The 14,923-nt window shown below is 37.6% G+C and overlaps 1 protein-coding gene across 1 annotated transcript in view; it reads right to left on the bottom strand.

Annotated features, from left to right (window-relative positions):
* Positions 1–14,923, bottom strand: part of htr4 (5-hydroxytryptamine receptor 4) — a 136,142-nt gene that overhangs the window by 83,887 nt on the left and 37,332 nt on the right. Inside the window, exon 3 of the mRNA XM_062999958.1 lies at positions 7,097–7,210. Within this exon, the coding sequence (XP_062856028.1) occupies positions 7,097–7,210 (114 nt within the window). The remainder of the gene's footprint in view (positions 1–7,096; positions 7,211–14,923) is intronic.

Raw genomic sequence — 14,923 nt, 5'->3', positions numbered from 1 at the left:
AAAAGATGATTTATTTCAATTTTTCACCTTTTAATTGACCTATAATCTGTTCAATTCAATTGAGAAACAAACTGAAATAATTTAGGCGGAAACAAAAATATAAATATAAATAGTTACACCCTTAAACTAGTACTTTGTTGAAGCACCTTTTGATTTTATGACTGCATTTAGTATTTTTGTGTAAGAGACATCATCTGTGCACAGCCCTCTTTAGGTCACCCCACATATTTTCAGTTGGATACAGGTCTGGGCTCTGGCTGGGCCATTGCAAAGCTTTGGTGAAGCCATTCTTTTGTTGATATGGAGGTATGCTTCAGGTTGCTATGACGAGGTGAAATTAAACTTCATCTTTAGCATTTTAGGGCTGAAATTTTTGTACCAAAACTGTTTATACATGATGACTCTCTTTACTGCACTCTATAGTATATGTAATGCCTTGGAAATGTTTGGCTTTTACCCTAAGATGCAATTAAATGTCAGGAAAAATCCTACTAGTACAGCGTAACTTAAATAGGATTTGGATGTGATTGTTATTATAAGAGGATGTGCAACCTCATTATTTTATTTATTTATTTTTTTTATCTAACCCATTTAGTTAGTTATTTTCAATTAAACTGCACAAATTTTAGGTCACAATTATGGTGGAAATAAATCTAAAAGGATTTATATTTGTCTGAGTTTTTTTTTATCACAAAATCTGGCATTTAAACAGGGGTGTGTAGACTTTTTATATCCACTGAGGCAGCACATTTTTACGACATTGGGTGATGGATGGAATACAGAAAAAGAAATCTAAGTGCTCCTCTCAGTAAAGAACCACTTCATATTCTCCAGGCTTATAGGTCATCTCTAGTGGACTCTCCACTTTAGCTCAAACCAGTTAGGTCAGCAGAAAAGAATTCTACGTTAATTTAAAATCTATTACTTTATGGACTTAATGATGCCATGAATCCCAGCAAGATTCATAAGGTCTTCGAAGGAAAAGCAGTCCAAAAACATCACAGGTCCTAGATCATTCTTAATCATGGTTAGTTTTTTTTTATGTATAATTATCTTCATTTACTCTAAACTCTCTAAGCGTTTGTTGCCAAAACACTTTTTTGTTTCATCTGACCAGGTTTGTCAAAGAGCTTACATCTGTGGTATGATGAGAAATAAGTGAAGCCCAAATGCTATCATCTTTTGCAAATTTTTACCCACTGTCATGTTTTTTGTCTCTTTAACAATCTACCATTTAACTTTTTCAGCCAGTTTTATAACAGCTCTTAAATGTGTTTATTTTGAACTGGGTTTTGGTGAGTCTGACGCCTCATAGAGTACCAAGCAAAAATACATCCAGAACAGGACACCAGTCTATTGAAATGCATAATGCAATCATCCATACACCCACTTAATCAACTACTTAAAAATGATAATTTATAGCAGCCAATCTGGAAGGAAACTGGAATACCCAGATTTAAAAAACCCACATGCCAAACTCTAACTGGAGCAGGAGTAACTCAACCTAGGTCTTCAAGCCCTGACACCCAGTAGCTGTGCAAGACAATTACGACCTGCTGAGTCACCATGCCACCCACAAGATTCTCATTATTGTAATTTTTTTTGTTCTTTTCAATCTCCATAACAACGAGCATTATCATACCGATCAAATGTGTCAAAAGTCATTGGCATATTTCAATAAAAGATGAAAATTAAAAAATACACAATGTTATAATAAAAGTAAAGCATGAGATAATCAGTCCTCAGTAATACAAAGTAATAATCATAGATGAGTTCAAGATTACCTTTTCATATCCATTTCATATCCTTTTTAAACTAATTCATATTTTAATACATGAAAGACAAGCTTCAGAATTTGAATTTTTATGCCAAGAGAGAAAGGTCTGTGTGTTCAAGGTAATCCTTTTAAATATATAAGAATATAATAGGCAGTGCCATATTGCTTAAGAAAGACCAGGCTGCCTGGTTTTATATTAATGACTATTAAAACTGACTTGAGGCTATGGGCCTCTGTCAGAGTCACTAAAACACACCGCTATAAATAGCTAACTGAGAAACTCTAAGTCAATTCAAACTGTGTGTCGCATGGCATTCAAATTCAGTCCAGCTGCCTGTTTACAATATACATCTGTGAAAGAATAAAAACATGAAGTGCACTGACAAGTTTTAACCACTTGCACATTTGATATCTGATTTGGCATCAGATAATTACTCTGTCAGATTAAGTGTCTGTTTGTAAATCCCTGTTAATAAAAGCCTTTTGTTAAATCGTAATGATGCCAGATGGCTTTTATAAAGCTAGTTGAGATACAGCTGTATACAACTTTCAGAGCATCAACACTTGCTCAGTTTGACGTACTGTAGCATACTGTACCTCGCCCCAAACTGCTCCTGTATTTGGGATTCACCACAGCAGATCATTTTGATTAACATATCTGATTTTGCATAGTTTTAAATCGAATACCCTTTCTGACACAACCTCTGTATTTTTAGCCGGTCTTGGGACAAGTATTGAGAGCGCACTGACAGGTGCATCTCCCAGTGGTTAGGCTGTACGGCCACACTCCATTTCAGTGCAAGCTTTCCAGAAAGAAAGACTTTTAACCAAACCTAGGCAAAACAGTTATTATAGTACTGTACAATAAAAGCTTTTACCTATTACTACTTACAAAACTTCTGTCCAGTGCTGTGAAATCCCCAATTTCTTATATTTTGCACATTTCTTTCTTATTACTACTATATTATATTAGACAAGAATAACCCAAATAAACACAATATACTCTTTGAATAATGCAATGTGCATGAGTTTACAACAAGAAAGACACTGGACAAAAATGGCATCCCAGGAAGAGTTGCAAGGTGCAAAGCACTGCTGACCAAGAAGAACAGAACACAAAGGCTCATTTCACATATGTTTAAAAACAGGATGATGACCCCAACACCTTTGAGATAATATTCTGTGGACTGGTGAGTCAAAGGTGAAACATTTTGGAAGACATGGGCCTTGTTACATCTTGCGTAAAGCTCACATCACATTTTACCATAAGAGCACCAAACCAACAGTCAAACATGGTCAGGGTCTGGGGATACTTTGTTTCTGCAGGACTTGGATGACTTGTCATAATTGATAAACCCATGAATTCTGATTTCTGAACACGAGCGTGTCCCTCTTTTAATGGCTCAAAAGAAACACTATTGAGATTTTGGAGTGGCCAAATCAAAGACTTGACCTGAATCCCACTGAGGCAGGATTGATATGATGTGGCAAGACATTAAACCTCCAGTGTAAATCCTTTATTGTAGCCATATTAAAACAATTCTGCAAAAAACAGTGGACCAAAATTACTCCACAGTAATGTAGGACTCATCGCAGGATAAAACAAATGTTTGATTGCAGTTGTTACTGCCAAGGGTGGCACAAATGGTTTTTACTTATAGTAAAGCAATAATTTTCTCCAAACGGGTGACATAGGTTTTAAATAAATGCTTCATTTTGTGTGTACTTGTGTTGCCTTTATATCTTATATTACATTTAGTTAAAAGATCAGAAACATTTAAATGTGACACATTAACAAAAATGGAAGAAATCAGTTAAAGGGCAAATACTGTTTAACTGTATAACAATCAAAGATCCAGTATTTCTGAAGTGTATTTTAGGCTGCTTTCTGACGCCTGATGAAACATATCATAGGCTTTACTTGAACCACAGAATGTCACCCAGTTGAACATTTATTCCAGTCTTTCTTTGTTTCGTTCAATTTTTGTTCACACCTAAGCTAGGTAACAGAGGTCTGTTTAATGTTGATTCTGTGGCTCAGGTGTGATAGACTGAGGGTGCTCAAAGACCACACTTGAATCCAGAACACTTGTCACAATCTTAAATCCCCTTGCTTAGTGTTGTGGTTCCCGTGGCAGCAGAGACTTCTGTTTGTTTTAGTTTCGGCTTAATACTGTCTCTTGTCATGTCATTGGTTAATTCCCCTATCGAAATGATCTTTGTCTTTTTTCAGATTGTGATTTCTTTCTATTATTGTACAAAGCATGCTGAAAAGGTTTGAATGTTTAAACTGAGTAGCTTCACCACAGTTCTGTACAGCCAAAGCAATTTTCTGTTCCTGGAGGTAAATTAGATCAACCAGGACATACAAAATTCGACTGTATTAAATAATGTTTAAACACTCCAGGGTCCACAGGACCTGGGTTGGAATCCTTACTTTTGCTAACCGTCTCTGTGGAGCTTGGCTTGTTTTTTCTATGTTTGCATGGGTTTTTACTGGGTATGACAAAACATAACAGTAAGTGCTAACTGCATTGTCCCTAGGTAAATTAGTGAATAAATGAATGAGACAGTAACACTGTCTGAAAGACTGGTGCCTTGCCCAAGTATATTTGCATCTTGCAGATAATATTATTTTCAAGATAGGCTCCACTCTAGCTATGATGCTACGCTTGATAAAGCACTTGATGAACATTAGAAGTATTTGTATCACCTCCTGAAAGCGTGGTACGAGATGGATTGGCTGCTCTAAATTGTTCGGTAGAGCCTAATTTAGGGATGTCCCGATCCGATCTCACAGATCGGGATCGGGGCCGATCAAGGCATTTTTAACTGATCGGAAATCGGCTTTACTAATGCCGATCATAACCCGATCTTTTGTTTTACGTCAGCATGTCCGCTGTGTGGAAATACTTCAAATTGGAAAGTGAAACGAGTCCAACAGCGGTGTAATGTCTGTAATGCGAGCGTTTCACGAGGCGGTAGGAGCAGAGCTGCGTTCATTACTGTAGAATTTTACTGTTTATATGGTGTGTGAGTCGAGGATCACTCCGGTTTACAAAACAATAACTTTTAATCCGAGTATGAAAACTTCAGGACCATAACATACAGCTTTTACGAGTTTACGTGTTACAAGACTGAACGACATCTCAGTATCAAGCTCTCTGATTGGCTTAGTTATGTAACCGAGCGTCGTAGTGATGCACTCGCTTAATAAAGAAATAAAATACACGCTATATTCACAAATTGTCGGGAGCAAAACACTTTATTAACTTCTTCTGTTCTGAATAGCGGACAGCCAGAGCCGAGCCCGCTATCCCATGCACTATGGAAGCCTCAAAGGGTCAAAACACACTCACTTTGCGTACCATTGAACCATTGTCACAATACAAGCACTTTAAGAACTGGCTTTCCTTCATAACAAAAGAGTGACTTTCAATTTTATTTTGGTATTCAGGTTTTACTGTAATGCTGTTAAGTAACTTATTTGTTTTTTTATATTCAAGTTAAGCTGCTACACCACTTGTGAGTGGAGATTTTTGTTCATTTTTAGTGTATCACTGCATTAAACAGAATTATGTTTTTTGAATATAAAGTTCAAAGTGAAACTGTATTTATCTCACTTCATTTTTACTACAATGCTGCACTAGGTTTGTTTACTTTTATTTTGTAAAAGAACATTAAGCAATAGCTTGGATGCAGGCAATTTTTTTCCTACAGCACTGCAGAGCTATTCAGTTGTTAAACATGTACATTGGATTAATTTGAATAACTGTAATGTACTTGAAGTGTGCACTGTGTGAACAGTATTATCTAGTTCTTATCTAGACAATATCTAGAAAATACAAGTATCGGTTTGAGAATCGGTATCGGATCGGGATCAAAATAAAAGATCGGGATCGGGATCGGGAACAAAAAAACGTGATCGGGACATCCCTAGCCTAATTTTTTGTTCCAGGATTTTTCCCCTTATCTCCCAAGATATTATAAAGTCATTCATATTTCCTAGTTTCCAAATGTTAAGCTGCAGCCTTCTGCACAACCCCCGATCTGATCAAATATAGCTGCATTCCCACACACCCCCCTCCGACATGTGTCCAATCTATGGCTGCTTCTTATCACCTTGTAGTGTTGGGTTCCCACACAGAGCCGTATAACGTATGGCTAGCCACACTAGGCTCCATGTCTAATGTTTCAGACATTATATAAGATTGTATTTTTAAGGTCTTAAAGCTCTTGTCTCAGAATATTGATCAGCGTTTATACTAAAGGAAATGTATCCAGCCACCATATATAACTCTTTTGCTCTAACAAGCATGTTATTACACAGTATTGGTTTTCTGTTGACTATGTGATGAAACAGAATTGAATCCTGAAGGTCTCCTCACAGACAGCTGCTTTCGTTCAAGCAAAAACTATCAATACATATTTATGGATACTTAGTTTATAATAGCCCTCTCAGGTGTAGTGGTTTATGCATGACAAAATCCCACAATCACTGTACTGTTCAGCCTAGATGATAGTTATTGCTTCAGCCCTAAAATACAAGTGAAGTGAGACAGCCTGCTGACATAGCTGGTAGAGAGGGTGCAAAGCTATATGGGTCTTGAGGACCTGGGTTTGATCCTCGTCTCCAGTGAGTGTTTGTGAGGAGTTCAATTTCCTTTGTGTACTCCAGTTTTGGACTGACTACTCCAAATTGCGCATAGGTGTGAGTGAGTGAGTAAAAGTGTAGATTTGTGTCGCCCTGTTACAGATCGGTAACCTGTCCTGAATGTATTTCTGCCTTCCGCTTTGTGTTTCAAGGTGGTGCTGGATCCAGTATGACCCTAGGCAGCATGAAGTAGTTCAACATTAATGTGCATTGTACATGTGTACAAGTCATGCCTATGAAAGGGGTGTTTTATTGAACATTTAGGGACTCAAGTGCAAAGTGGTAAATTGTGCTAGGCCACTTCCACTGGGAATCAGACTTCAAATCTCTAGAGGTGCTCTTGGTCGTTCAGGCGTGTACCTGTCTGGGATGTGTTAATGCATTACTACATACTTCCAGTGATTGAAATTCAGTGAACCGCACCCACCACTATCCTGACCAGGATAAAGCAATGGTAACACATAAAAGTGAAATAAAATAACCCTACAAAAGATGTATTAGCTTTATTCATGCGATATCCTCTAAGTATATCTATAAAAAGTGCAGAGAATTTGGAAACCAACAGGTGTGCAAATGAAAGGTTTATTCAGGTGGCAAACGGCTAAGTGGAAAAGTGCAACAAAATGAAATTCTAAAGAGACTGAGATTATGAGGGAAACCCGAACCTGAGTTGCCGATCCTTGCATACAGCCACCATGACGAGCAGGTTTCCCAGGACACTCATAAGCATGACCAGTGACAGGAAGCTGATGAGAGCAACCCTCTTCGCCATGCTGTTGCTGTGGAAACAAAAGAATGGTAAAGACTTATTTGACAGCAATATATAGCCTAGCTCTCTCTAATGAGTATTTCAAGGCAGTTATCATTTCATGATTTCATCAGAAAGATTAATTATAAACAATGGAAACCTGCCACAAACAAATTGCACTGTGTTTCTGCATTCTAGGGTCCTTTTGAAACATGATGTGTTTTTGGATTTGATAAATGTCCCCCGTGTAAAATCAATCCACTGCATCAATTTCCATGGAAACCTGTCTGTGTACACTGGCCAGAAATAAGCATGGAGAGCAGAGCATGAAGTCAGACACTTGTCACTGGTGGCTATCATGTCATTTATTGCAATAAATCCTTCATATACTGATTTTGAAAATCAAGATTTTTTTTTGTACAATGACTGTACCAATTTGGGATTACTTTGATCATTAGCACAGAGAAAACACTCGTAGCATAAACTTGTGCTGTGACAAATTAGACAAATTAGGCTAACAATGATAATGCGGATACAGCCCAAGTCTGCTGACACACAATTGGCAAGTACAGAAAAAATTGACCTTGACCAAAGAAAACAAGAAGCCAAGTCCCAGACCTCTCATCAACACCATCTTGCATCCAGACCATGAAAGACATTTCTTGGAAAAAATATGCACAATTTATCATAATTTGAACATGGTGTAGTTATTTATTTTAGTTATGGCGTGGTCAAATAGTTCAATAAAAATAAATAAATCCCTGAATATCTTTACAATTTTATTTTAGATTCTCATGTAGCTGTGAGAATGGAGAAACAGCACAGTACTTGCACGGCAGGCACTAATGCGGGATGACACTTAAAACTAGAGATGGGACAATCGATCGGCTACGAATCGGTATCGGCCGATTTTTAATCAAAATATGCTATCGGCGATATTTCCTAAAAGTAGCCGATCCGATCGTGTGATATATAAAGACCATGTTAAGTTAACAGCTCAGTGGATTGATCCAGACTTTGAGCTACGAAGCACCAACCATCACATCACCATTCATCAACAATCGTACAGAAACCATCGTGAAAGCTCTTACGATGTAATTTTGCTGATTGTAATATTTACTTTAAAAAGATAATTCAACCCGTCACATCTGAGTCGATTCTATCAGCACGTTATATAAACTCCTGGTTCACTTTGGTAAATCGTAAGCGGTTCTTACTTGTGATGTAGATGAGAACAGAAAACGTTACAGAGCCAATCCGAGGCAAAAGTTTATTCATTACCAAATTCGTTAGTTCAGGATAATCTGCTGAACTTTTAGCTCCTTAGACGGAACGAGTCTGACGGTCGGTTACAGATCTGTGGTAATAGCAGTTTAATTAAGCTTTTTAATTAAGCTTTTTAATGTAAGAGAGTCACACAGAATGTTCTGTAGTAGCTGGTGTTTATTTAAAACCCACGACATTTAATTAATAACAGTAAACACGGAGAGATAACTGAGAAGAGAAACTTACGCTTCACATAAAAACGAATCAACTCATGAATCAATGAATCACTTATAGCGATACTGCGAACAAAGAGTCTCTTCTAAAGGCACGCACACACACACACACACACACACACACGTGCGCGCGCGCTGCTTCGGTTTATCTTTACTGTGAGGCTCTTTTTAAGTTTATTTACTGCTAATCCCCCCTTCCCCCCCGATCGGAATCGGCTATCGGCCGATGTCCCTGAAAGGAGATCGGAGATGGGAATTGGTGCCAAAAACCCCAAAAAACCTTTGACCCCTAGTTTGTACTTGAAGTGATGGTGTAATCAGCACACAGCCGCTTAATCAAAGTGCTACGTGAACTGCCCTCGGGTCAGCTAGTACACTAGCTCCATTGTTAGACAGGCCACAGAGCAGCTCGGATTGACGCAATAGACTGGCAAAGATTCTCATTTCTCATCTCGATCAATTAGCAGCTTTTGTGTCAATCACATTATGTTCCCTGCAGGAATAAAAAACTGTACTCTAAGACTGTGGTAAGACTTTCTTCAAATAGTTAGTGGTGAAGGTGCCTGTTTTGTAACCAAACAGTCCCTGGTTTAAGCACTGTTGTGCCCCTGAGCAAGACCGTTAACCATCAATTGCTTAAAATGTATTCAGTCACAGTTGTGAGCCACTTTCTTCAAATAAGTAAAACAACTTAGCGAGCACTTTCATTCAAAAAAAGTTGGACTACAATTGCTTGGACGGCATAAGCTTTGAATTAAGCATCTGATGAATGCTGTAAATGCAAAAGTTTATAGCAGTCTTGTTTTTGTGACAGAATAATTGGAATACCAACTTGGCTAACAGGCTTATCAGGCAGCGTACCACAGAACAATCACAAGGAATAAAGAAACAGATTAAAAAACGTATATCTGGAATGTCTGGAATTCCATGTCTTAGAATCTGTGACTCAAACAAACAACAGTAAGTGCCATTATCTACAACTGCAGATGATGATAACTTTACATTGGTAAATATTTCCAAATGTGGCCAGCCTACCATAATGTCTTTAAAAGTGCATTTAATTTGACAAGCTGCTCTGAAAGATTTTTGTTATCTTGACTGGCTTTTTTCTGATATACTTTAGTTGTTAGACGTATAAAGGTGAGAGGAAACTTGACCCCAATTACTAGCTGTTGAGAATTTCTGCATGAAATGAGGTCATTTGTCATCAGTTCATCTTTTTTTCGAATATTTGCATCTGAAGTGTCTTATTTAACCTCCTACTCAAGAAGAACAAAAGCAGTAATGTCATACTGATTATGGAGCAAAGGTCATCATTCTACTAAAAATAATTACACTGATGTCCATGTTGATGTTGATTGCTCTCCTTATAGTAGGTCATGTAATGTTTATATCACTTAACCATAAATGTCCAACAATGAATAAATCACACTAGTAATTTCAACCACATGACTCAAGCGGTCATAAGAATGTGTCAATATGTAATGTAAACTGACTCCATAGTTCAAGTTCAATTGCAAAATTGATTTTTAGTACATTGTGACATTTTGGAAAAGAATATCTTAGTAAAATAGCTTATTAATTACACTAAGGTGGTGTCGTTGTCTGATGCACTACCTCAAGAGTTTTAGTTTTATCAACCTAGCCGGGCATCTAACAGTCACATTTGGAAGTGCTTGAGAGAGCGAGAGAGAGAGAACAAAATTTCTTCTCGATGTATCTGCAGTGATGTGACCTCTGCTTTCTGGTCGAGGTACCTGACACCTAATCCAGAATGTGTTTTCACATCGGTTTCACATAGGCTATGAATCATCATGAATCAGACCATTATGGAGCAGTGTCAAGATGAAAGAATGAAGGAATAATTGGAATACCAACTGGGCTAACAGGTCTTCGGCAGCGTACCATAAAACAATCACAAGGAAAGGAGGAATACAATAAAAATATATCTGCAATGTCTGGAATTCCATGCCTGTGTTTCTGTAATTTAAACAAACAACAGTAGGTGAGATTATATCCAACTGCAGATAACTTAACAGTGGTAAATTTTTTCAAATGTGGCCAGCCTACAATAATGTCTTTAAGAGCACATTAAACAGTCATTCAGGAGTTGGCAAAAACCCCAGATGCACATTTAGGAATCTGCAGGCTTTACTCACCATAGATAAACAAGAGCACAATTTTAAAAACTAGGCAAAATCATATCCATGGAGGAGTTGTTAAGCAAACTGCTGCCAATAATAATTATAATAATTTACAAATGTGAGTTACTTAAATCTGACAAGCTGCCTTACAGAGTTTTTGTTATTTTTATGTTTTTTTCTGATAAACTAGTTGTTAGACATATGGTGCCTGGCACCTAATCCACAATGTGTTTTCACATCAGTTTCACATAGGCTCTGAATCATCATGAACCAGACCATTATGGAGCAGTGTCAAGATGAAAGAATGAAAAGAGTAAAGGTAATGTGAACACAACCACAGATCACAGGTCCTAACAGTACAGATAGGCTAAAAACACTGTGAGCCATCCTAACTTAACAAGGATCCAAGATTACTGGAAAAGCATTACAACAGCAAGGCAAATATAACATCTTACTCCTAGTAACATATTCAAATCTGTGTAGACAGACCTTAAATATTTAAAATACGTTGAATATACAAAAGAAAAAATAGAATACAATGTTCTACTTAAAGCAGGATCCTAAAAATGTCTAGCCTAAACTAGAAGGATCATAAATCATAACTAAAATAATTAATAATCAACATATGGCAGCATGGTGGTGCAGTCAGTAGCCAGGGTGTTATAGTTTTTAAGATCCTGGGTTATTCGATTCTCGCTTCCTGTTACTGTCCATGACAAATTTTGCATATTCCCCTTTCTGTGTGAGCCTCTTCTGGATACTTCTGGATGTTTTTTTCCTTCCTTGCAAAAACACACAGAAGGTGAACTCTCTGCAATAAATTGCTCCTAGGTGTGAGTGAGTGAATGTGTGATTGAAACACTGCTGTCCAGGGTGTGTTCTTGCTTTGTGCCCAGTGTTCCCTGATGGCGACCTGACTCACCACAGCCCTGACCAGGATAGTAAATATTAAGGAATACAAATATGAAGATAATAAAGTGCAAACATCAGTTTTTTATTATTATTATTATTAATAATAATAATACTGTATTTGAAATATGAATCTGTCTTGTTAGAATTTCCTCAGGAATAGATTTACATTCCAAAAGACATGGTTAAACATCTGAGTTGCCAAATAATTCATTTAGTTTCATTTGCACATGAATGCAGCAGCTTCATTGACACAAACCATCAATAGACTTATTTTTTCTCATTCAACAGAGTAACAAATACATTTCCTGACAATTATCAGTCATACTTTTGCCTCATCCCAGTACACAGATTAATGGTAATTATTTAGGAAATGTGATAATAACTTGCACCTGGAGACAGAATGAGTTGCCTTTATAAACTGAATTTACAGCAACTGTTTAGTCCTGAATAGAAGTTTGGGGGTAAATATAAACCACTATGCAACTTCAATACTAGCTCTGGGAAAACACACACACACACACACACACACACACACACACACACACACACACAATATGAACTACAGTACTGGAACACCTCTTTTAATTACTGACAATTGCTAACAAGCAATTTAAATTGATTATATGATGAAATTATATAATTCAAACTTTGCAGCAATAGTTTAGGAAAGACTCTTTCCTGTTCCAGCATAACTGTCACCCTGTGCACAAAGTAAGCTCTATAAAGACACGAACAAAAGCTTGATGTGCCCTGACCTCAGCCCTACTAAACATTTTTGGGATTAACTGGAACATCAGTTGAGGCTTTTTTGACCAATATCAGTGCCCAGCTATATAAATACTATTTTGACTAAATGGCCACAAATTCCCACAAAATTTGTGGAAAGTCGTATTATCAAATAGAGGTCACTTTATTTTAAAATATTTGTTTTTGAAACGGAATGTCCACCAAGCTCATGGTCAGGTGTCCTAATACTTTTGACCATATAGTGTGTATATTAGGGCTGTCAAATGATTAAAAATTTTAATCGTGATTAATCTCAGAATTTCATATAGTTAATCGCGATTAATCGCATTAAAAAAATCGGTGTAAATGTTATAGAAAACAAGGATTTTTAAGTGAAATGTTACAATTAAAATGGTGAACACATTTTATGCTAAATGTACTTATGTTAAAAACTGCTGGGACAAGAGAAAACTGTAAGGGAGTTTTATTCACTCACATACTAGGCAGTAATACTATCCAGCAGAGACCCTTGACTTCGTATATACAGTATGTCAGATTGTAGGTTAAAATTTCTCCATCAGCAAACACTGTAGATCAGCGGTGCTTTAGGTGGGATAAGGCGTAGTTATTGTAACAGACTTTTCTGTGGTTGTATCGTGACAATGGTTTCTACACGAAGTGAGTGTGTTTTGACCCTTTGGGGCTTCCATAGTTCATGGAATAGCATGCTTGGCTAACGACTCTAGCTGTCCGCTATTCGGTACCGTAACAGAAAAAGTAATAAAAGTGTTTTGCTCCCGACAACTTGTGAATATACCGTGTATTTATTTCTTTATTTAGAAAGTGCATCACTACGACGTCGGTTACATTTGAGAAACGCTGTCTTAATGAGAGATGCCGTGCACGGTCAAGTCTCAACATGAACTACGGATGACTCGCAGAGCCAAATAGAATTTGCGTTAACGGCACTATTTTTTTTTATCGCGTTAAATTGAGATCGCGTTAATGCGTTATTATCGCATTAACTTCAACAGCCCTAGTGTATATATTTTAAAAAATTGACAAAGAACAAATCCATCGCAGGGCTTCGGCCATCCGCCCCTCAGACACTCCCCCCTGAATCCAAATCTCAGCGGTGGTGGGCTAACATGAAAGATCACTCGGCCTTTAAAATACTAATTTACCAAAATACATGAATTCTTATTTTCGTACCACATACCTGCACCGACCTTTAATTGCAGGAACCAAGTGCCTTTATTTCACATCCCATGCAGTAATTCTATACCATCAATCTTCCTTAGTCATCTGTCATGATAAGCAGGCTATATGCACTACATTAACAGTAATTACTCCCAACAAGTGTGGCACTTAGCGACAGTAGCCTAGAATTGCATATTATATGACAGGAAGCATCACAATGGCATTGTAAATATCAGCGGTTTAAAACCGAATAAGCGTTATTTTATTATTATGTAGGCATGATAACGCTGCTGTTCAGAGTGCAAATATGATAATCCTGTGTTGCCTGGAAACATCAAGTCAGAGACAAGTCCTTTTAGCCACTAATTCTTTCAGTAATGTAATTGTACAGATAAAAGCATAATGTTCATTTATTTAGTTTATTAGGATTTTAAGGTCGTGTTTTACATTCATGACAGGAACGGGTTACACAAGATTCATCAGTTTAATGTCAAACACAGTCATAGACAATTTAGTATCTCCAATTAACCTGCATGTCTTTGGACTGTAAATTTAATATGTTCAACATTTTAGCAGACCATATTAGCAGCTTTTATCCAAAGCGACTTCTAGTACTGTGGTATACAGTCTAAGCAGTTGAGGGTTAAAAGCCTTGCTCAAGGACCCAACAGTGGCAACCTGGCAGTGGTGGGGCATGAACCAACAACCTTTTGATTACTGGTCCAGTACCTAGAATGCTAGGTGACAACTGCCAGGGAGAACATGCAAACTCTACACAGAAAAGACCCGGACCGCTCCGGTTGACTGTGCTACCCACCGAGCCACCCTTAAATGCATGATGCACTCCTTGTGCACAACTGTAAAACTTTCAATCACTGCCTATTAGTCATCTTACGGGACACATGTGCAACACACACACACACACACACACACACACACTCCGGGTCCTTACTGTGTGGAGTTTGCATGCTCTCCCTGTGTCCACGTGGGTTTCCTCCGGATGCTCCGGTTTCCTCCCACAGTCCAAAGACATGCAAGTGAAGTGAATTGGAGATACAAAATTGTCCTTGTGAACTGATGAACCTTGGGTAACGAGTAACTACCGTTTCTGTCATGAATGTAACCAAAGTGTAAAACATGACGTTAAAATCCTAATAAACAAATAAACAAACACACACACAAACACACACATTCAAATGTAACAGAACCGCCGTTGTCAAATACTTTGCTCCATGTCACAAATATCTGACTCTCTCTAGAGTG

Source organism: Trichomycterus rosablanca, chromosome 8, assembly GCF_030014385.1.
Source record: "Trichomycterus rosablanca isolate fTriRos1 chromosome 8, fTriRos1.hap1, whole genome shotgun sequence".
Lineage (NCBI taxonomy): Eukaryota > Metazoa > Chordata > Actinopteri > Siluriformes > Trichomycteridae > Trichomycterus > Trichomycterus rosablanca.
The sequence above is the reverse complement of the archived record's forward strand: the minus strand, read 5'-3'. Positions and strand labels throughout refer to the sequence as shown.